Raw genomic sequence first — 23,656 nt, 5'->3', positions numbered from 1 at the left:
AAATGCTACATTTCCATGGGAAGCCTAAAACGGATCAACTCAGGTGTGACAGTGGCTCCCAAGGCGGTTCTGCTCCACACATTGCTGGTGCACTTGCTAAGACACCTCATCTTTGTCTTTGGACACTGGGAAAAGGGGAAAACATTTTGCTACTGGTATGTCATTCTTGGGAATGGGAAAGAAAGTGAGTGTGGGACTTGGGTCACATCACTGCAGCCTATGGAGAGCCCCTGGGGTGTGTAGCTGCCATGCAGCACCGCACTGCCGCTCCACTGCTCCAACAACACCTACAGCAGCTGTGCACATAAAGATGGCAGACTACAGGGAGTGCCATGCAGGTGCTGCAGGGCTTCATCCCCTAAGCCCACAGTATCAGCAGTGCCCAGCTGGCTTTGCTGCACAGCCTTATCACCTGAGAGTCTGAAGACTTGGGGGAAAAGCTCAGCAGCTGCGCAGCTGCCGAGGTTCCATGTCATGCCCCGGCCTGCACACAGCCCGGCTCTCCCTGCTCTGCTCTCCCAGTGTTTCCCGCAGCCCCTATGCTGTGACCAACACGAGCGGGGCTCGGGCCCAACGCCCGCTCACATCCCCAGCAGGCAGAAATAGCACACGACAGAAACCCAGCCTACCTGCAACCCCCAGCAGCAGTTCAATCCTTCATTTCTACACTTGTGCTTCGTAACACCAAACCAATAACGACAGGACGAGCATCTCTTTGAGTCATTTTATAAAAGTATTTGACTTACAGAGATATTGTTACAGTTTCCTGAGTACTGGAAATTACAATACAAGGAAATTTCCACAATTAACTTCATACAGTATTTTACCATCCAGTGCTGCTGATCCCTGTTCATGTCCTTGTTCAATGGAGCAATACACAAACAGTGATGCTGGAAGAAAATGAAGACACCACAAGAATCAGGGGCTGGAGATACCAACAGAACCATGAGCTGAATTCACAGACAGAGCACAGCATGTCAGAATGATGCAAACAAGACAACTTTAACAGGCTTTTCTTTTCCATGTTTTTTTTTTTTTTTTTCTGGAATAGAAACACATTAAAATATCAGCTCCCGCTGCTTGATCAGATGAAGACATGACGCATTTACTGTGCAGCTTCATATAGGAGCACCTGAGCTACCTGGAGCAATAAGGCTTTGTTAATTCGTCCATCAGCAGCTCAGCAGCTCATTCAGTTTTTCATGTCATTTTCATAAGGCAAACAACGAAACAGAAGTTACTTTCATGTTTGAGAATTGGGATTAGTTGGCAGCTACATACGAGTACGTATTTGTTATGCAGTATGAATTCACACAGACCAGGTTGCTCAAGCAGTGCTGGGAGCAGTAAAGTCATTCATCTCAGCTGGAAGTCCAATATTACCTGGGGTAGCAGATGCTGTGGGGTTATCCACAGCATCCACGGGATGTTTCCTCCGCATCTCCATAAGGAACAGCAAAGTGCACCAATGGTTCATAGGAACAACGTTTTATTTCTACAGAACATGCTATAGAAAAACCAACAGTCTTGTTGGCTTACAAAGCAAAATGTGTAAGTAAACATTATTTCAGACTTCAAGAATGTCGCCAATTGAACACATTAGCAGGTTTACTTTCCTCTTTGGCCAAATGCAGCATTTCACAGACTGCTTTTCCCAGCTGACTCTTTGTTTGCTGTACATTAAAGTAAGTTCTGGTGCTTGGGATATCCAGCCCACTTTCCCCATCCAATACAGCAGGAAAGACACAAACACACCACTTAAATTAAAGAAAGAAAACATGGAGTAAGTGGAATTCGAGACTGCAAAAATATATACAAGCATTTATCTTTTTCCTGAACTAAACATTTCAGCCATAAAAATATTCAACAGCTGTACCCTATAGAACTAGGGCTAAGGCTATTTCAATTAGAACTGCTTTGTGTTTTAAAAATATAGGGCTGAAAGCCTTTTGGGTGATACTTATACATCCATGGCATGTCTAGGTTCCCTACGTGAATCATAAATCATTATGCAGAACACAAACTAGTTGTCTTAGCTTAATCTTGCATTATCCTGTTTAATTTCATCTCTCCTGTAAATATGTTAGATAACTAGATTTCACTGTAACTATTAACATAAACAGAATATTCATAAGGCTTTTTTCTTCTCCTTCTGAGCTGTATACGGTAAAATACCCATCCAGTGCTTTGGAATAGGCAGATCTTCCTCCTAGTAAAACTGTGAAGCAAGGATAGCTTTCACCGCCAGCGAGAAGGTTTCTGAAAGTGCTCGGTAGAAATCCAGAGTTTACATGGATAAAACCTCAGGATAACATCCATTTACTTACACGCAACTATTGTTAAATAATCCAAGTCGAGTCTACTTTACTATGAAGTGTGCAACAAGCAGAAGAAGTGAAGAACATCACGCTGAGTTCACATTCTTCAAGGTGCAAATCCCAGCTATTCCTGCCCAAAACCTTCAGTTTCTTCAGTTGCAAATAACAGCTTTTCCTTCAGCTGCTCATAATTCTTATAGGCTGGAAGGTCCAAGCGATTGAAACTGAAAACAAAGAGAAACCTTAAGTATTGAACAACAGTTTAAACCACCAAATATCCATTAGGAACACAGGCATATGAACTGTCCTGTTCAGAAGGAAAACTGCATTTGTACCCTCTAAAACACCTGTATCTTGACATGCACTTGTCTATGAAAGTGAGAGTTAAAGCACAACAAGCACCTGAGCAGCGATAACTTTCCATAACTGGCAATGTATTTAGTAACAAGTCTCACCTAATCACCTAATCCCTTCCCTTCCAGCTTCCTTAGTTCCAATCCGCAGTCCACGAAAGGGAAAGCACAGCCATGCCTGAAAAACAGACCACGCAGTCCGTTGCCTTTGGTGCACTTCTGAGGAAGCATTCCAGGCGATTCTGCTGTCCTTTGTGCCTTCCTGCTCAAGCCCTTATCGCTTCTTTTTGCTTTCCTTGGCTTTCTTGCTCAGCTGAGCAGCACTTGCCTTGGGTTTCTTCACCATCTCCCAGGTCTTAGACTCAAAGCCCTCCAAGTCCTACAAGAATCAATTGGGAAACAGTCAGGGAGCTTTCTAACAACGTGCTGATGCCCAGCTCATTTCGGGCATTTATGTGAAAGCAAAGTACGTAAGTGCTGGGTATCTCCGCTGGAATGCATCTATATCAGGCTGAGCCTACATTTAGTAAGACCTGAGCAGCACCATCCCTGCTTCCTCTGCATGTGTTTCTGGATGAGTGTGAATCCACACACAGCCTGTTACCACAGAGGTTGTTATAAGCTTAAGTGCCTAAATCAGGCTTTGTAGAGAAAAAACACCCCCATTTTAACAGCAGGACAAAAACCAACACTAAACAACAATTACTCACACCAGAAAAAGATATCACAGAATCACCAGCATGTATTGAACCACTGAAAAGGTATTTCTGCTAAATTTTCATCCTTATCACGTGCGAGACAAAAGGTAAGCCTCAAAACAGCAGTCAGAATGTCACAATCAGAGCCTTTACACCAAGACCAAAATCCAGGCAGGGCACCGAAGGCAAAGCTTTCTTCACCTGGACTAACAAGGAATCCTAAGCTATAAAGCTTGTTTCCTTCAGGGCAGATGACAGATCATATTTCAGCCATGGGAAATAAAGTCTAGTTATCTGGTAAAGACACGAGGGAACAGTGCCAGTCTCATTGGAGAAAGCGCACACACACAGATTGCCTCCTTTCATTAAATGCATTTGAGTCTAAATATTGCTTTAGCATCTTGGGTTCTAGCAGTCAGAGCTTGCCAACTGGAAAAGGACACACAGAAAACGGCAGAGCAAGATGTGCTAGCTTCAAGCTTCCAACACAGAGCACCAGATAATAGAGGGGCAGACACGCATCTGACAGTATCCTTTAATCAAAGAGTCCTGTTCAATCATCTCTAAAGTCAATGGGCTATTACGGTTCACATCTGTGTGGCTTCCCAAGGAAAGTGAGTTGGCTGCCTTTCCAAAGGCTGTAATCAGTGCATGGGGAGCTGCGAGGCTCTGCAGAAACAGAGCAACAAGCAGCTATTACTCAGGTTTGTAGATTGGTGCTGCTGAGAAGTGAACACTGATGCCTTCTGCTGTTCAAACCAAGGTAGTCTCCAAAGCCTGAAGCCTCTAAAACTAAGAAGCTCATCTATACGTGAACCTAAGCATCATTCCTAAGAAATGGAGAGTGTCTCTTCTGTTTATTGTCATGTGAATTAATCACATGCACAGGAAATCATGGGGACAGTGCATATACGGAGAAAATAAGAAATAGAGCATACAAACAACCTAAACACAAACAAGTTTGTCAGTTCTATCGCATTAATAGGATGAATGAGGGCCAGAAACCACACATCAAACAAAGCAGTCATCATTCTCAAAGAACAAGCTCTAGATATACAGTATCTACAGAAGTACAGAACAGAGACAAGCTCAAGGCGCAGGGACACCTTTCTTCCTCCCACGCTGCTTTTGTTTCTCTCAGCCCTCGTAGAACAAGGGATGCTCACAGTTCATCGCCAGCAGTTCCAGATGGGCTGAAAGGCCACCAGTTGGGAACACCAACACGGAAACGTGGGACAAGCAGCTCCATTTCCAGGAGGGACGTGAAGCCGACCACATCAGGACCCTGAGATTGCCAGCCTGAGCCAGGCACATTTTGAGCAGCTAATGAAAGAGGCAGCACCACCATTCAAATGTTTGTTTCACTTTTATTTGCAATAGAGAGATGCAAAATGCATCAAAAATACATTTCAATATGAAATCAAATAGGCGGGATACTGGTAATGACTAAAGACAAAGCTTCCTTAGTTCCTCTCCGCAGTCCATGAAAGGGAAAGCACGGCCAGGCCTGAAAACCAGACCATGCAGTGTGTGTCCTTTGGTGCACCTCTGAGGAAGCATTCCAGGTGATTCTGCTGTCCTTTGTGCCTTCCTGCTCAAGCCCTTATTGTTTCTTTTTGCTTTCCTTCTTGCTTCTCAGCTGAGCAGCACTTGCCTTGGGTTTCTTCACCATCTCCCACGTCTTAGACTCAAAACCCTCTGAGTCCTGCAAGAAGCAATTGGGAAACAGTCAGGGAACTTTCTAACAACTGGCTGACAGCTGCTTTGGGAGCTCAAGTCACCTGACCGAGCAGCTTTGGGAGACCAGCACAGGAAATTGCCTTCCTGACCTCAGGGCACATTAGAAACTCCACATCTGTCAAGTTCCCAAAAAACCCATGCAAACCAGAGCCTAAAGTCCTCTCTAGCAAGACAGTTCCCTCCCAGCTGACTGCCTGAGCATTCCTATCAATCTCACACAGCGCTACTTACTGCCTTTGGGGACTTGAAAGCTGGCAGGATAATGGCCAGCACACACAGGAGCTGGAAAAGGGCTCCAAACAAGAGTCCGTAGCACAGCATGTTCTCCAATATCGTGGGCTCAGGGATCTCAGGTGGTGAGAAATGCAGTTCAGCAGCCATAGCGCAGACAGCTGCTGCTCCACTGCTCTCACAGAGGCTGCGTGCTGTAAGGGGGGAAAAAGGCATCATTAGTCTCAGGCACTGCAATGGGGTTACTTCCTGCGAGCAAACATTTCCAGGCTGACTTAGAGAGGTGCTGGGAAGATATCCAGGGCCTACTGACCCAAGAACAAAGAGGGACAGCAAACTTGCATTTCAGTTGCCTTTGCCCGCCTGCCTAGGAAAAGAGCCCTCAGCCTTCAGTACTGCTGCACTTGCAGGTGGGGGGAAGAGAAGCAAGAGAGGACGGGTGGACGTCAAATAAGGGAAGAGCTTAACAGACAAGAATAAACCTATCCCTGAGCTCCATCACACATGCGTGACCACTACCTTATTAATATTAATACCAGTATTATTCACAGAATTAAAGTTTCCCATGTTCACGTACCTGGTTGTGGACGTGTTTGCTGTCTTGCTGCTGCTGTGCTCTACAACGCCAGACACAGAAATAAAGTGCGCAGAAAGCTGATCTGTTGAAGACAGAGGAGTGAGCTGTGCATAACCAACACTGCTTCAGCACACGCTTACAGTAAGGCACACCTACCTTACAATGGCCACGCAGGAAGCTCCAGACACAGCTCCGGACTGTTTCCATGAAGCCCAATTGCATTTCACAGCCACTCACGCTCTGCTCCTCGACAATCTGCAACAGAGAAGTCACAAGATGCAAATCCCATCCATCGGAGATGTCACAGACCTCTGCACTCATGAAGCAGCACTCATGTCATTGGGTGAGAAAGCAGACGTGTGCTTACCGAGTGAGCGCTGTTTGCTGCCATCTGCTGGTAGGACCCCACCTAACTCTAAGTACGAACAGTAACCTATGCCTAACTCTAAAACAGGAACAGAAACCTACACCTAACACTAAAACATGAACAGTAACCTACAACTAGCTCTAAAACAGGAACAATCATCTACTAACACTAAAACGTGAACAATAACCTACTCCTAACTAAAAAATGCAAACAATAACCTACTCCTAAAACTACAACTAAACTTAACACTAAAATCCACAATAGAAATAGGGTTAAGATGGAACCGGGGGCCCGCAGAGGTCTCAAAGGAGGAGCTGATGTTAAATGAAGCCACCCGGCTAATGCCGGGGGCGGGGGCCGCGCAGGCGGTAAGGAGCCCAGCGCCTGGACCAGCGATGGCGGAGCTGAGATGGTAAGGATGTGGGGCCTGGCACGGTGGTGTGGTGCCAGGCCAGCTGTGCCACGGGCGGATCCACCTCCATGGGCTCATCTGGAGGTGGATCCACCTCCATGGGCTCATCTGGAGGTGGATCCACCTCCATGGGCTCCACGGAGGTGGTCATGGAGCTGGTCCAGGTGCGATGGGAACGGGCTCGCTTGCCTGTCTGCCACCTGATGGTCATGGTGAGCCCCCTCCTCCTCCTCTTCGACCCTGCAGTCCCCGGCTCCATCTTCCCACCTAAATCGTGGGAATCCTCCAGCCTTGCTCTCTTGGCTTCCGACATGGCTGTCAACGTCCAGAGCTCTCAGAGGCGAGTGCGTTGCGTGGGGCAACGGTGACCAAGGTGACCAAGGTGACATGGCCAGGGTTCTAACATGGCGGCCGCACTGCTGGCACTGCTGGCACTGGCGTTCCACATGGTATGAGGAGGGGGCTGGAGGACAGGGCACGGCACGGGAGCCAGAAGGCACTGCCTGTGCCCAGCGGGCAGCCCTTCTCTCCGGCCAGCAAGAGGCCACAGACAAGCTGGCCCTGAGCAAAGGGCCCTCGGCCTCCTTCATCCTCCCCCTTCTCCCACAAGGGAATCTCTTGGCGCTGCCATACGTAGCACGCAGCACCACGCTGATCTGATGGGGCTCCTGAGCTCAGCACCAACAACAACAGGCTCCAAAGGGCACCTGACTACACCTGCCTGCTGGGACACACCAGCTCTGCTCTCCATGTTCCAATCCTGAGCCTCTCCTTGTAACACCTCTGACTCCATTTGCATCCACTCACTCTGATTACATCCCACGTCCACACACGGGGCCACGCTGCCTCACCGACCCTCAGTGGGGACCCACAGCCGTACAGCACCATCAGCACAGCAGAACCGGGCCGTGCTCCTGATGCTGCCGCTTGTCCAACTTCCCTCTCGCTGCCCCATTCTGCTCAGGCAGCCGGTCCCAGCAACAAACACCAGCACAGAACTGCAGCCCCGACTCGTCCCGCTCACTGACAGCCAGAGCAAGGACATGTTACACACCTTCCTTCAGCTCCGATCACCTTCCCGGCGCCACCATGCCGCCATGGCCCGGAACTGCTCCCACCGGCACCAAGCGCTTCCTGCCCCTCCATCCCCCGCTCCTCCTTTCCCTTCACTTTCCATCCGCACTCAGGACGCAGATCTCAATTGAGGTGGCTGCAGAACATCATCAGTGCAGGCAATCAATGGCTCGTGCTGCGCTTCACTGCCTTGTGCTCCTCACTGACTGCTCTGTTGTGCCCTTTCCTAACCCTGCAGGATCAGGATGGCCCGGCTGGCTTTACTGCAGAGCCTCATCATCTGAGTCTGAAGCCTTGGGGGAAAAGCTCAGCAGCTGCCGAGGGAAGATTTCATGCCGTGTCCTGCACACAGCCCAGCCCTCCCTGCTCTGCGCTCCTGGCATCCCCTGCAGCCCCTGTGCTGTGACCAACACGATTTGTGCTCGGACCCAACGCCCTCCCTGCTGCCGGCCCTCCCCCATGCCCATGTGCTGCACCCACAGCGGCTGCCCCAGCCCCACAGCCCCGCAGCCTCCTGCAGGCAGCACAGCCCCGGGCACCGGGCTCGGCCCCAGCCCTGTCCTCCTCCACGCGTGCAGCTGGGCTTCCCGGGGCAAACAGCAACACACGGTGCATCAGAAGGCTGAAAGAGCCAGCCAGGAAGACAGACAAGCTCAAGAGGCTGAGTGCAGGGACACCCTTTTTCCTCCCGCCCTGCTTCCTCTCCCTTGCTTTCCTCTCAGCCCTCGCAGAGCGAGGGGATGCTCACAGTCTGTTGCTAGCAGTTCCAGTTGGGCTGAAAGGCCACAGGTGCAGAACACCAACAGGGAAATGGGGGAAAAGCAGCTGCATTTCCATGGAGGGACCTGAAGCCGACCGCTTCATCGCCCTACGATGGCCAGCCCAAGCCAGGCACATTTTGAGCAGCTACTGAAAGAGGCAGCACCAGTTTTAAAAAGTTTGGTTCGCTTTTATTTGAAATGAAGAGATGCAAAATGCAACTAAAATACATTTCAACACAAAATTAAGTAGGTAAGATACTAACAATGACTAAAGACATGCTATAAGGTCAGCTAATAATCAATACGTTGAAACAGGGATCGAGCTGAAGCACCCTGAAGGAATGCAGCGTCTCCAGCTCTTGCCATACATCAAGTCCTGCACAGGTGAAGCCCTCTTCTAATGCAGCACAAGCCCTTCCCTTCCAGCTTCCTTCCTTCCTCTCCATTGTCCACAAAAGGGAAAGCACGGCCGTGCCTGCAATCCGGACCATACTGACCGTTGACTTTGGTGCCACCTCCGAGGAAGCGTTGCAGGTGGTTCTGCTGTCCTTTGTGGCTTCTTGCTCAAGCCCTCATTGTTGCTTTCTGCTTTCCATCTTGGCCTTCTTCCCCAGCTGAGCAGCGCTTCCCTTGCCTCAGCTTTCTTCACTCTCTCCTAAGTCTCAGTCCCCAAACTCTCTGAGTCCTGTGCCCTGTGCCCTTTCCTGTGCCCTGGCTTGTGTCTCTGAACATTGGGAGAGGGCTCCTAAGCTCTGTCCCTACGCTGGATCAACTCCAGCTCTTCCTCCAGCCAGCCCATAACCCTTCCACGCCTCATTTTTCTTTCACTTGCAGAGAGTCTGGATTCCCACCATGGGAATGAATGGAAGAAAGTACGCTTGAGGAGCAGAAGTTTGTGTTTGGCTGTGCTCAGATCTTCCTCCCAAGAGATGCTCTTCACGTCTTTCTTGTTTCCTTTCTGCTAGAAGCTGAAGCAAACAGGCTTGCAGTGAAGCATGGCCTTGCAGGAAGGCAGGACACTGGTGTGGAGTGTGGCCCAGCTGTGAAGAGAGCTACAGACACACAGCAGGCATCTGGGTTCTGGGTCCTGTCTTTCTAGTCAGGCTTGCTGTCTGTCCTTTCTTGTGACTGTTGTCGTTGCATGTTGCTTGAGGTTTTGCAATTGGAGGGGTTGACAGTGACCTTTCCTGTCCAGGATTGGAAAATCAAGCCCACAGTTCACCCAAGAGCCTAAGATCCATTGCAGTCAACACTGGAGATGAGATTTCTCCGTATCGTGGCCCAGTTGGGTCTTTGGTCTTGATGAGGGGGGTTGGTCTCGATGATCTCTGGATGTCCCTTCCAACACCTCTAATTCTGTGATTCTGTGCCAGTTTGCAGACTGAAGGTAGTGCTGGACTCATTAAATCTTGCAGCTTCCCCTTTCTTGGTTCTAACAGGGAGAGGTGCTGAGCCAAATGGCAAGATCTATGTGAAAGCTGCTCTCCAGGCTGGAGGGCTTCCTGGAACAGCAGGTCCCAGGACAGGGGGACGACCTTCCCCTGCAGTTGACAACCACTCCTTCTGCAGGACGGTGGCTGCAAGAAAGCGCAAGGGAGTGGAGGAAGAGGAGCAAAAAGCAGAGCTGTGGCCTGCCAAAAAACACGCAAAGGTGGAGCGCAGTGTGGCAAAGGCCCAGAGCCCACATCAGAGCAGAGGCAGTGTGCCAGCTCCAGAAGCACATCCTGGGCTAGAAGTAAGAAGATGCTGTTGTAGCTGCCTTGGTGAAGCACTTCCCTTATCAAGTGCATGGAGTTTGCTTGGGGTTTGCTTTGCTTTTTCCTTCTCTGGACAGAGAAGGGAAAAGAGTTGAAGGCTACCCAGTCCATGTCCTTGACCATGACCATGCCACAGTGTGTGACCCCCTCTTTTCCCTTTAACCCCACGTCCCACTAGAAACCTCCTTCCCTGAGAGGCTTCCTGGCCTGTTTTCATGGTACCCATGTTTCTGCAGTTTTGCTGTTGACAAAATGAATTTCTCTTTTCTTGCACTACACCCAGGGTTCATTCCTTCTGATATCTTTTCCTATAGAGCCCGTTTCTCAAATAAAGGCTCTTTCATTTGCCCATCGGGGGGGAACAGTCCCTTTTGTCTGAAGTGGAACTACTTAATCTATCCCATGCTCTCTGTTACTTTTGGTACTGCATGTGTTTCCCAGGCAGCATTTCACCACGTACAGACTGGTGTACATTTATGTGCCTGAGTGATTCATCCACAGCATAACTGGGGAGGTGAAAGTCAGTGTGAGAAAGTGAATGTGATTCACACTCTCTCAAGTATTGCTTCAAGATGTTTTAAGATGATCTTTATTTGTGAGGTACAAAGTGCTCTCTGAGGCCTCTTCTAAAATGGTCCAGCTAGCAGTTACAGGTTATTGTCTTGTGTTTTTAATTCAGTGCTGCTTTTCTTAGATGCCTGTTTCTGCCCTGGTATCCTTTGCAGAAGCTCTGGAGGTTGGATACAGCAAATACAAGAGTCCTTATCACCAGCAAATGCGAGCTACAGGTGTGACACAGGCAGTCCGTTGCCTCCTTTTCAGTACAGGCGCAGTGGTAGGTCCAGGAGTTGGCATCCTTAATACACAGTGGGATTACAGCCATCTTTGTTCAGTAAGGAGGTTATCATTACCTACAATAGAGCCCATCTGTACTACAGGAATGTTTATGTGGAATGACTGTGCTGATGAAGGTAAGATTTTCGCTTTTGGATTCTCAGTCCAGCCCACAAAGCAAAATGAAATGGAGGAGGGAGAAAATGTGCTCATAGTTCTTGCTTAGTTCTAATTGCAAAGCAAATGACTGCCTGCTGGTCAGAGCAGGATGGTGCCTGCTGTCTGGGAAACCTCCTGCAGAAGCACTGGAGCTTTTGCATCATGTGCAAAACCTGCCTGAGACGGGCCATAGGGCACCCACAGCCTCTGGGCAGCCTGGGCCAGGGCCTCACTGCCTCTGGGGGAGGAATTTCCTCCACCCATCTACCTCCATTTCCACTCTTGGAGTTTAAAGCCATTCCCACTTGTATGATTGCTTGTCACGGAGTTCTCTCTAGAGCTCACTCCGGGACAGTGGGCACAAACCCGGGGCAGCAGGAACAAAAGCTCCCCCCCCTTTTTCTCTCACTGCACGGTAGTGGCCAGGCCCGGCCACGTGCGTTTCGGAAGAGGGGAAGGGAGATTGCGATTAGGTCTAACAAAAAATGAGGGAGAAAAAAGGTGATCTGAGAACGAACGGCAGTTTAATAACCCAATAATGCTAAACAACAACAAGAGAGTTTCAACAAAGAGAATACCAAGTCCCCAATCTCACCGATGGAGCTGTGGAAGGCAGGAAGCTCTGACCACGTTGTCTCCTTGCAGGGAGCCGGGCCAGCAACCCCGTCCCCCTCCTCACTTCCCTTCCGTTGCCCCACCCCACATGCCCATTTGAGGCAGTTCACAGAAAAAAAAACTTGTCCCCTTTACTCCCATTATGAGGCATGGTGTTCTGATGTGGAATACCAACACCAACCAAATTGCAAAACCATAACATTCCACCCCTTATTACACATCATCACATCATGCCTAACTTTTATCAACATATAAACAGAACAGTAGTTAACATGCTTTACATATGTACATACATATATATATATATATATACACACATGGAATCACAGGCTGCACTCCCCCAGCATCAAATTTCCCTGTGGCACACACTGAACATCCCCATCCTTCTGCATCACCCACCAGGTGCACCCAGGTCCCTGTGCAAAGACAGTTCCATGGAGGGGCCTCCCCTTTCCAGAGGCTGGCAGGACCCAAACCGCTTTTCCCAGCATATTCTTTACATGCACCACAGGAACCTTGTCTCCCTCCACGGTTCGCAGGGAGTTGGACTGTGTAGCGCCGTCTCGGTTGGCTGATCCTCGGGTGTTTACCAGCCAGGTGGCTTCTGCTAGATGTTTCTCCCAGTTCTTAAATGTTCCACCACCCATCGCTTTCAGCATTGTTTTCAGCAAACCATTGTGGCGCTCGATCTTACCAGCGGCTCGTGCGTGATAGGGGATGTGATAGATCCACTCGATGCCATGTTCTTTGGCCCAAGTGCTCACCAGTGAATTTTTGAAAGGAGTCCCATAGTCTGATTCGATCCTCTCTGGGGTGCCATGTCGCCACAGGATTTGTGTCTCCAGGCCTAATATGGTGTTTCTGGCAATGGCATGGGGTACCGCATATGTCTCCAGTGCTGGGTCCTGTGTGAGCAGAGCTCTCTGCCCCAGAAGCCAAGTCACTGCTGTGCAGAGCTCAGCCTCGGGCTGAATGTGCTCCTGAGTTTGTCCCAGTGCAAGGACAACCTTCTCATTGCCCTTTAGGAGCACCTCTGGTGCTGATGGGTGCTCTGCTCTCAGCAACCACTGGATACACGGTGCCAGACGCGTGTGTGCTTTGTCACCTTGAGCTGTTTGCTCTGATCGCATCTCACCCTGGGGAGCCGGGATTTCCCTTTGGTCTCGGTGTCACTTCGAGACCAGTAGCAACACTAGGGGTCAGAGGAGAGCTGCTGAATGTGTGAGCACAGCTGCTAATTGAGAAGGAGATCGCACGCGTGTGACTTCGAAACCCGAATTAATGAGCTTACCTTCACCCTCCTGACTAATGCAGACCTCATGCAGCCCTGGGCCTGCCCTTCTCCAGCCTCCTGCCTTGTTTTGCCTACTCATAGGAAAAGATTTAGCACAGCTCAGAGCCCCAGGCAGCGCTTGGAATGCCAGCAGGAAAGAGCTGCTGGTGTCCACAATGCTCAGGACTGCAGCAGTGGGGCTGCTGGACCTCAGTGTTCTGAACACTCTGATGTGGAAGTGATTGGCAGATGCTGTGGCCGGAGGGATGAGGTGCCTGCAGGGCGTCCCTTGGAAGAAGGTTTGGTGAGGATGGATCCTCTGAGCCAGCATCGGGGACAGGGTGCTGGGTGCAAATGCCAGTGCTTCCCCCTGTCATCCTTTTGGTTTTAAAAGGAGCACAGCTCCGTTTCCAAACTTTGCCAACCACAGGCTGGCTGGCAGCTTGAAGGAACTGCCATGAAATTGGTCTAATGAAACGTTCCTGGCAGAGCTTCAGGATGGAGAAAGTGCAGTTTGTCCTCAACTGAGCTGAGGTCCAATGAGCTGAGTTTCCTGGCTCAGAGCAGAGGCCGTGAGCATCACATCTCACAGTCTGTGTCACCTGGGAAGAGCCGTTAGGCAGGGGCTGCTAGTGGGGAGATGCCAAGGTTTTCCATGAAGATGATTGCTCAGATATGCCTGAGTTCAGATGGAGGGGCCCATTGCCCTACCAGGAAGTGGAAGATGCTTGGGGGAGAGGCAGCTCGTGCTTTCCCATGCCTGTAGGACCTTACAGTGCTGTGCCTTTCCACATACCTACCCCACCTTCTTTCTTTCCCATGCAGGGGTCATCATTAATCCAGTGGGTGGCACCAAGAATGCCCAGACAGCCCCACTGCAGTGCGTCTCTGTGGCAGAAGGACACACCAAGCCTGTGCTCTGCCTGGATGCCACCGATGAACTGCTTTTCACTGCCTAAAAAGGTATATGTTGGACAGAACAGGTGTGGGGGCTGCTGGCTTTTTATGCGCTATTCTCATAGATCTCCCCAGGCCGGCGTGGGGAATTGGGGTGCATGGCAGGGATGGCTCCTTCTGGGCTGCTCCCCTGTCCCTGCCTTCTGATGTCCAGGTGCTGGAGCAGGCTGGCTCCATTGCCCTGGAGTGGAGCTGTGGGTGGTGGGAGGCAGCGCTTGGGAAGGAGTCGGTGCCTCCACGCCACGGAGGAACTCACCAGCCCAACTCTCTCAGGCACGTTCTTCTTCCTACAGACTGGAGCTGTAAGATGTGGAACTTGGTGACGGGTCAGGAAATTGCTTCCCTCAAGGGTCAACCAAATAATGTCGTTTCCATCAAGTACTGCAGCCACACGGGGTTGGTGTTCACCGTGTCCACGTTGTACATCAAAGTGTGGGACATCTGGGACTCAGCACGCTGCATCCGCACCCTGACGTATGTAGTGGGAAGAGTGGCTGTGGGGGACTGTGGGCAGCTCTGGCTTTGCAGAAGATGGTGTGAGGAACTCCTGGGGTCCCACAGGCTGGAAACAGAGCCCAGCTATTTTAGGATCAGTGCCTACAGCTGTAGGAAACAGGGAGGCTTAGGGAGATCTTGGAATGGAATCTGTGGGGACCCTCTGCAGCAAATGCTCAAAGGAAAGGACCTAGAAGAGCTTTTCAGCCCTTCCTGGGGGTAGCCAAGAGCACCAGCAAGAAGGGATGGGGATTTTCTTTTTTGCTTCAACTAGTATGCCACAGGAAGACAACCACATTTACCCAGCTGTATTTGTTGATGTTGTTTATCTACAGCATGAAGCATTTCACTTGGAAAGTCTCTGCTGCCACTCATCGTACAACAGACTTAAAGCACAGCACTTGGCACCTAGCAGTGCTGTGAAGGGTTGGAAAGGCAGCGCATCATTGTGCTGAGGGCCAAGAGACGGTTCAGACAACAGAAGCATTTGTCCACATTTCTGACATGAAGGCTGTCGCCTCCCGATCCGGCGACAAATCAAGGCTGCTGTGTGAAAGTACCGTGCCTCCGCACATGGGATCAGACGGGACTCACACACAGTGTGTAACACCGAATGTACCAGCTTAATGCCACGCCACAAACCTACCCAATGCCCAACAGGGGGGACCAGTCAATGCTGCTCATCAGCCATCAACCCCAGATGCTGGAGAAGGCAGACCATGTTGTGGTGCTGGAGCATGACACGATGGCTGAGATGGGGACACCCACCGAACTGAGGACCCGCGGTGGACCCTACAGCCGGCTGCTGCAGCACTGAGGACCACAGGGCAGCTGGAGTGGGATGCGATGGGACATGGGGAGCTGTGGCTGTCCGCTCCCCGCTGCAGGATGGGAAGAGTGGGATGCTCTGGGATTTGTATGGAATAAAGCGGAGATGTTTTGTAGAGGAGCAGGTTGGGATGTGGGGTGTGGGCAGCTCAGCCTCAGTGCATGGTTGGTTATGGAAGCTGGGTGTCTGCCCTCAGAATGTGGCTGTGGCAGCACTGTGGGTTATGGGGGGGAAGCACAGCTCAGCCCAATACTGGATGAACTTTCCAGTCATGTCTTCATGCCAAAGCGGTGCAGATAGCACAGGGAGTGCAAAGACTGTAACTGAACTGCCAGCCTCACCTGGCTGTGGTGCTGAGCATGCTGGGCTGCCTGGCCCTGCTCGTGGGGGAACGTGGGAATACAAGAAAAGCTGTTCAGAGCAGCAGCTGTGGAGCCAGATCAACAGCATGAGAACCAAGGACACCTCTGGAAGGAGAAGAAGGGACTCACGGCTCTGATTGGATATGTGCCTGCATGGACAGTTGAAGAGTGTTTGTAGAATGCTCTGTTGACATGTAAAGGTGGTTGGGAAAGTTGTAAGGGCGGATGGGAAAGTTAGGAAACAAAAACTTGTGAATGTTTATAAGAGATGTGAGAACTTGTAATAAAGGATTTGGATCATTCACATCTGAGTCTGTGCCTCAAACGCTGCGGGGGAATGTCTGCGTTGAGCCCTGGGAATGGTATTCTCTCCTCATGTTCTCTCACTTCAATTTGGTCACTGAAGAAACGACGTTTGAACTCGGACTTAATGATTTCTCTGTGTGGTCCCATTGGTGCTGAACTCGGATCTCAGAGGAGCTCCTGGATGTGCCCCATAAAGCACAGAACAATTTCCTTCTGCTTTCTGCAGCCCCGTTATTTTGTGCCACCAGCCCTCGTTCAAACCACTGCAGGGTGGGAATTTCTGCACACCTTGAAACAGGAGCATCTCTATTTACTTGATGGAGTCTGTCTTTTATCATTCTGGGAATGGGGGGGAGGGGAAGAAGAAAATGCAGTTTCCATGGCCTGGTGGAGGGCATGATGGCATGCACAGGGTCACCCTGCCATGGACAGGATGGTGGCTGCTCCTGGGTCACAGCTGAGCCCTGTGCTGTGGGGCTGGGCAGGATGGATCACAGGCCCCATGATTGCCCTGTGACGCACAGCACTGGGAGGTGGAGGCAGCGCTGCCCTCTCAGCCTGTTCTTTTCCATTGGGATGTGTGTGTCTGCATTCGTGTGGCTGTAGCTGGGTGTACCATAGGTACTGGTGTCTCAGTACCTGTGTGGGTTGGTATCTCCTATGTGGAAGAGTGGGGGGGGTGTTGATTTGGGGGATGGGGGGTGTGTGTTGATTTGGTGTAGCTACCTCACGGTGCAAGCTGGGTGCTGTTGTCATTGATTTCATTTTGGGGGTGGGCTGGGGAGCTCAAGGGTTTCTGGTGCTGTAACAGCCGCTGCCTGAGGTTGAGGCAATCTGAGATAAACTGAATCTCGTAATGCTGTTAAGAGTTGTTGTCCCCAAAATGCAGTTCAATCTAGATCCTGTCCCAGGCACTGAACATGACGAGGACAGCCCCAGGAAGCTGGCACAGAGCTCTGCCCTGCTCCCCATCACAGGGGGCTGTGGGGGGGCAGCTCTGAGCCATGCTGCCAGGTGTGGGGGGGCAGGTCCCCCGAATGCTAAAGCACAAAGTCCCAGCTCAGCTGCAGTCCAGTGAGCGTGGCTTCTTGGCCTCTGCTTCTTCAGATCCTTCCCTTGCTGCCCTGCCTCTGCCTGTGGGCAGGCAGCAGGAGGCCCTGGGGCTGCACTTGCCTGTTTTGCCATCTGTTCCATACCCCAGAGCACAGTGCCTGCAGGCCCCGTGCTGGGGCTGAGGGCTTTGGCCACAGAGGGTGAAGGTTCAGGGCTGGGCTGCAGATGGGCTCCGTCCCTTTGCACTGTGCTGGGTGCTCCTTTAGGGCTCAGGACTTGCACTGCTTTCTTGTGGTCTCTGAGCCTCTGCGCACTTCATTTTGCTTCTCCCTCGGTGCCTTTGGTTGTGCCAAGCATGGAGATAATAACTGCTGTCCAGAGAAGGAGCTCCACCCGCGGCGCGCACGCTCCACCTGCTGGCTCCTGATTTTATAGTCTCTTGGTCCCTCTGGCTGCATGTCAGAGCTCTGAGACTGCTCTCCCGTGTTGCCAGGCCCCACCGCTCTCTATTGCTGGCTTCCATCGCTTCCCGCCCCGAACCCGCCCAATCTGGGGCTGGGTGGGGGGCGAAGCGGCGAAAACAGGAGCAGGGAAAGCAGGGCGCGCAGGCAGCTCTGGTTCCCGCAGGGGTGCTTACAAAACCGGGAAGCTCGCTCGACCCTGCTCCAGTACAGCCCCTCAGCCACATCCCCCTCCCCAGTACAATGAATAAACATTCATAAACTTTTTACAATCCCTCCTTTTTCTTTGAACTTACTTATTTTGTTCATTGAATCTTTGGAGTGCTTGCTGGCTTAACGCATATATCTCCCTATCTTCATCATCCTGCTCTATGGTCTCATATTTAGCGCGTATTAACATTAAATGAGCTGCTTCTAATTGATTCTTTACGATTGCAACCAACCGATTAAAAATACATGGTCCAAAGTTTAACACTATAATTAATAACAACGGAGGTCCAGCTACAGTTGATAATAATGTGGTAATGAACAGGCCCACCTGATATTATTTGCATTTTATTATTGGATTAACCATTTATGTGAATATAAGCCCTTTTCTGTGGCATTACGTAAGTCACTTTTCCCTTTTGGAACAGTCCCCACGCATCTACCTTTCCCAGATACTGGGGTTAAAGTTATTCCTATCTCTTGTCCCCAATTACATTGAGAAGGACTACTTTCATTTGAATACGTTGGGCTATCCAGATCCCCTATTGCCTCATAATAAGGAGGTTTTATGCTTACACATAACCAGCAACGTTCGGTTACATTGGGGTTAGTCTGGTTCAGTACCTGGAAACTGGAACTTATGACTTTCCAGGTGTCGCTTTCAAGTACTGCCTCGCTACTTCCTGTAGTATTTGTGGGGGATGGCTCTGTCGTCCCACCGGGAGCCAATGTTTCCTTGGTTACCGTGGGCCGGACCATCCCAAGTGCCCCTGGGGTTCGGATTCTCATATTTTCTTTTAATATCACTTTGTTGGGCCCGACTGCCCAAGAAATTTCTGGTATTTCTTTCTTTATTTGGATGAACCCTCCCCGGTCGGTCCCAGACTCCCAGTATCTTACACCCCATATTTTCCCTAATAGCCACACTGGATTATCTGGATTTGTTACATTTATTCATAGTTGCTGGCAGATATCTCTCTCTCCCCACATAGCCCGTCTTCCCAACTGTGGGTTTCGGTCAGGAGGTGTGCACACATAGGGTCCATACCCTACTGGTAGATATTTATCCTTCCCACCCCCAGGTGCTCAATCTGAGGCAATAGTTTCACATCCCCAATAGGCACAATCATATGAGTTTGGGTGGTTGCAGTATCCCCTCCCTGGGTTTGAACTTGGGCAAAAATAATATCCCTTACCAGCCGTAGTAACAGTCTCAAGAGTTTTTTGGTTCTCAAGCCTAATTAGTCTCCACTGGAAAGGTTGATGTGAATGGTGTTGCACCGCTATACAAAATGTGGTCACTGCAGGAATCCCCAAGTAACAATGGATGCCCCTAAGGCCCATCTTTCCCCACAATTCACTCCTCTGCCTCACTCGTCAACTGGGTTGCAACTAGTTATGAGGGTTTTTGGTTCTTCCCAGCAGCAGTAGTGTTCTTCAGGGGGGAGCCTTTACCTGGAATACCTATCGGGCTCGTTGCAGTGTGAGTTTCAGGTCGTTGCTCCCAGGAGCTACCTCCCACCGCTCATCATTGATGAGTTCTTTAACGCGGCTATCCTCTCTCTGCGGTTCGAATAGCTGTTTCTGTGGTAAGTAAAACAACATAGGGACCTTCCCATTGTGGTGTTAGTGTGGCTTCTTTCCAAGTTTTTATTAGGACCCTATCCCCTGGTGTGTATCCTATGGATTACTATCTCCAATGGGGACCGCTGTGCAATCAGACCCTTCTTTTGTAATTCCTTGTGCCTATTCATTAATTGTATAAGGTAATGTTTTAACTGATAATCTTGTAAATGGGGGTGGTCAAGAGGTATTTCAAGATTATAGGGCACAACATAAAGCATTTCAAAAGGTGAGATTCCCAGATCAGTTCTGGGCTTCGCACGTATACTTAACAGAGCTAACAGCAAGCATTTTATCCAAGAGGTCTTTGTTTCTACCATTAATTTGTTAAGTTGTTTTTTAATTTCTCCATTCATTTGTTCTACTTTACCAGAGCTCTGAGTGTGCCAAGGAGTATGATATTCCCATTTAATCCCTAGAATTCTCATTGTGTCACGTGTAACCTTTGACATAATATGTGGTTCCCTGTCAGAATCTATTGCTTCTATAATTCCATATCGAGGAATTATGCTTTCTAATAGTACCTTTACTACAGTTTGTGCTGTAGCCCTTGCCATAGGGAATGCCTCAACATATTTTGTAAGATGGTCTACAATCACTAATAAATATTTATGCCTCCTAGTTTTGGGGAGTCCAGTCAAGTCCAGCTGGATCCTTGCGAAGAGTCGATAAGCCAATTCTCACACTCCTGGGATTCTTTTTCTCATATTTTTTTGCATTCACCCTTCAGCAAGTCATACATCCATTAACAATGCCCTTTGCTATGTTATATACCCCTATACACATATAATTATTGAAAAACTGATTCACTAAGGCTCAAGTACCCCAATGCGTTTGTTCATGGAACATCCGTAACACCCTCGTAGCTACTGATTTTGCTAAAACCTCCTGTCCATCAGGTAGTATCCATTTTCCCGTTTCATTTTCCCGAATCCCCATTTGTATCATCTTTTTCCACAGACGTGGGGCCTGTGCTCTTCAATATCTTTATTGATGACCTGGATGAGGGCATTGAGTGCACCCTCAGTAAGTACACAGATGACACCAAATTGGCTGGGAGTGTGGATCTACCTGGGGTAGCGAGGCCCTACAGAGGGATCTGGACAGGCTGGAGAGCTGGGCTGAAGCCAATGGGATGAGGTTCAACAAGACCACAACAACCCCAGGCAGCGCTACAGGATTGTGTGGAGGAAACGGACCTGGGGGTACTGATTGATGCTCAGCTGAACATGAACTGACAGTGTGCCCGGGTGGCCAAGAAGGCCAACGGAATCCTGACTTGCATCAAAAACAGTGTTACTAGCAGGAACAGGGAGGTAATTGTCCCCCTGTACTCGGCACTGGTGCGGCTGCACTTCCAGTACTGTGTTCAGTTTTGGGCCCCTCACTGCAAGAAAGATGTTGAGGCCCTGGAACGTGTTCAGAGGAGGGCTACAAAGCTGGTGATGGGTCTGGAGCACCGGCCTTACGAGGAGTGGCTGAGGGAGCTGGGATTGTTCAGCCTGGAGAAGAGGAGGCTCAGGGGAGACCTTCTAGCTCTCTATAACTTCCTGAAGGGAGGTTGTACTGAGCTGGGGGTCGGCCTCTTGTGTAATCGATGACAGAACTAGAGGGAATGGTTTTAAGCTGTGCCAGGTGAGACTCAAGCTGGACATTAGGAAATATTACTTCTCGGAAAGGGTGGCCAGGCATTTGAATGTACTGCCCAGGGAGGTGGTGGAGTCACCGACCATGGGAGTGTTCAAGAAACGTCTGGATGTTGTGTTGATGAATATGATTTAGCTGGGCAGTATTGGTAATGGTTGGACGAGATGATCTTCTAGGTCTTTTCCAACCTTGATGATTCTGTGATTCTGTGAAACAAAGCAGGGGAAGAGGATCTGACCTGCCCTCTGCAAACCTGGCTGGGTGGTCCTCCCTTTCGGTCACCTCATATACACACATAAGAACAGCCTTTTTGGCCTCTTGGTCAGCTAGGTTATTACCTCTAATTTGAGGATCCAGTCCTTGCTGGTGACCCCTTACATGTACTACTGCAATCTCCTTTGGTTCTCTGATAGTTTTTAAGACTTGAAGGATCAGTTCCTGATGAATTAACCCCTTTCCCTGTGAATTTATAAGTCCTCCCATATTTTCCCAAAAGTGTGTACTATCCCATAAGCATATTTAGATTCTGTATATACTGTACCGCTCTTGCCTCTTAATAGTTTTAAGGCTTGTAGCAAGGCATACAGTTCGCAAGCTTGAGCGGACCAGCTCGGGCTCAATGGTCTCGATTCTATCACCTCAAATGTTTTTCCATTTACCAGTCCATAGCCCAACTTTCTTTTTCCTTCATCTACTCTGGATGAGCCATCTATGTATATCTTTTTCCCTGTAGGTAATTCCATGTCATCTAGATCAGGTCTCAGTTTTATTTGCTCTTCTATTCTCCTAAGGCAATCGTGATCTAGGGGCTCGCTTAGTTCACCATAGAGGAACTGAGCCAGGTTCTGCACTGAAGTTGTTTCTAGGATCAGTTTTGGGGAGGAGATCAGAATTCCCTCGTACTTTAACAGTCTCGCATGTGTGACCCATTTATCAGCTTTTTGTTGCATACACGGTCCAGACCGTTCTCACCACATCACGTCAGGGTCACCAATTGTCACCTGCTGATCTGGTGACAAATCAGGGCTGCCGTGTGAAAGTACCGTGCCTCTGCACAAGGGGAACAGACGGGACTCACACACAGTGAGTAACACCGAAAGTACGAGATTAATGCTGTGCCACAATACCCTATATAGTGGTACAGGTGACCGCCCCTATCAGATACCCGTGACTTCCCTGACTCCGGAGACCCCTGGTGCACGCAGGCACCACCTGCCCAATACCCAACAAAGGCACTTCTGAAAGTATTGCTTTCATGAAGAAAACTCCCTCAGTCTTCTGCAGACGCTATGGACTCACACTTTGGAGTCTGCTCCCTTCTTCCAGGCAGCAATGCGAGAGGTAACACAGCCCATTTAACAAAGCTGTGCCCCCATCTTGCAGAGCAGCACAAAACACGAGCACAGCGCACCATGTGGAAGTCCCAATCCTCAACAGATTTTCAGGGAGTACCAATTTTTAATGGATCCCATGGTAACCTCCCCCAGCCCTGCAGTCATGGCGACCCCAGAGAAAATCACTCTATGAGAAGTGAGTGCCACCCCACCCAGTTCATTATTGCCCCCACCCCATTATTTGTGGTTCCTATCCCTTTATTTTGTTCACTCTACCATATTTGAGCCCTATCTCTGTGTTTACCTTGCTCTCCTCAACCATTTTTTGACCCCAGGTTCGTCAGTGCCAGTGAGCGGCTGCAGAAGCCTGAAGACAGGGGGGGGGAGCCTGGGGACGCCCCTGAGAGGGGAGAGCGGGGATACAAGGGCTGCTCCCAAGTGCTGACCCTCTCCCAACCCCACAGCTGAACAGAGCCGTGGTGCAGGACATGCAGCTCCGTGTCAGCATTGCCCGCAAGCAGCCACTGCTCGATGCTGCCACTGGGAAATCACTGTGGGGATCCCTGGGTGAGCTGGGGGGGCATTGGGGGGGGGGGGGCACAGGGACGGTGTGGGGGTGCCAGCAGTGCTGAGTCCCTGCCCCCATCCTGCGCCCCAACAGCCGTAAAGAACAGTGCCAAGGGCTCACATCGTGACAAGCAGGCGCAGGTGGTGTACAATGAGGACCTCTTTGGGGGGCAATAAAGGTTTAGTGCACACAGCAATGGTGTGGCAGGATGACAATGGGACAGTGTGAGAACAGGGATGGGGGAACTGTGGGACACGGGGAGCTGCAATGGGGGAGGCTGAGTGGTGACCAGCTGCACACACACCTGTAACTGAACTGCCAGCCTCACCTGGCTGAGGTGCTGAGCATGCTGGGCTGCCTGGCCCTGCTCTCAGCAGCACTGTGTCCTCCCTCCCAGCCCCCACAATTCCACTGATACAGTTATGTCTGTTAGAGAGATTCACACTGCATGGAATGTGCCACGGCCAATAGCAACTGAAGGCTTCAGAGCCAAATAAGTGAGAGGAGGCCGTGCTGGAGCTCATCTCTTCCATGGAGCTCATAACAGCAGCACAGCAGTAACCCTGGTGGCAGCAGCACCAGGATGTTGCTGGAGCAGCACTCCTGGCTCCCCTCCTGCTCCCTCCAAGAGCTGCAGGCAGACGC

General features: G+C 50.2%; 2 protein-coding genes and 1 long non-coding RNA gene across 7 annotated transcripts in view; all 3 read right to left on the bottom strand.

Moving 5' to 3' along the window:
• LOC107324630 (zinc finger CCCH domain-containing protein 11A) overlaps positions 1 to 23,656 on the bottom strand; it is a 108,283-nt gene that overhangs the window by 69,902 nt on the left and 14,725 nt on the right. The gene's annotated exons all lie outside the window — the stretch shown is intronic.
• Positions 711 to 2,801, bottom strand: LOC146754761 (uncharacterized). The gene is made up of 2 exons (XR_014938621.1): positions 2,328 to 2,801; positions 711 to 1,757 (listed from the first exon to the last, which is right to left on the bottom strand). It is a non-coding gene; the product is annotated as an uncharacterized LOC146754761 (long non-coding RNA).
• On the bottom strand, positions 4,717 to 7,813 carry LOC146754760 (protein MANBAL-like). 5 transcript variants are annotated; one of them, XM_085526753.1, is made up of 5 exons: positions 7,751 to 7,813; positions 6,074 to 6,172; positions 5,918 to 5,957; positions 5,341 to 5,534; positions 4,717 to 5,074 (listed from the first exon to the last, which is right to left on the bottom strand). In XM_085526753.1, exons 2-5 carry the CDS (start codon positions 6,137 to 6,139, stop codon positions 4,973 to 4,975), a joined length of 402 nt encoding a protein of 133 aa, XP_085382879.1. In that variant the 5' UTR covers positions 6,140 to 6,172; positions 7,751 to 7,813; the 3' UTR covers positions 4,717 to 4,972. The 5 variants fall into 5 exon arrangements, 3 of the variants coding, with proteins under 3 accessions (XP_085382879.1, XP_085382878.1, XP_085382877.1); XM_085526752.1 differs by lacking the exon at positions 7,751 to 7,813 and adding an exon at positions 6,285 to 6,451; XM_085526751.1 differs by lacking the exon at positions 7,751 to 7,813 and having other exon boundaries at positions 6,074 to 6,381.

Source organism: Coturnix japonica, chromosome 38, assembly GCF_054131305.1.
Source record: "Coturnix japonica strain WE chromosome 38, WE-NBRP24, whole genome shotgun sequence".
In the NCBI taxonomy this organism is placed as follows: Eukaryota; Metazoa; Chordata; class Aves; order Galliformes; family Phasianidae; genus Coturnix; species Coturnix japonica.
This window is presented reverse-complemented; position numbering and strand designations above follow the sequence as displayed.

Excerpts from the sequence above, each read along its gene's own strand:
- LOC146754760 (XM_085526751.1), bottom strand. The coding sequence starts at position 6,238 with ATGAGTGCAGAGGTCTGTGACATCTCCGATGGATGGGATTTGCATCTT. Across the intron at positions 5,958-6,073 it reads TCCTGCGTGGCCATTGTAAG|AGCACAGCAGCAGCAAGACA; the intron begins GTAGGTGTGCCT and ends CTGGCGTTGTAG. Across the intron at positions 5,535-5,917 it reads GCAAACACGTCCACAACCAG|CACGCAGCCTCTGTGAGAGC; the intron begins GTACGTGAACAT and ends CCCCCCTTACAG.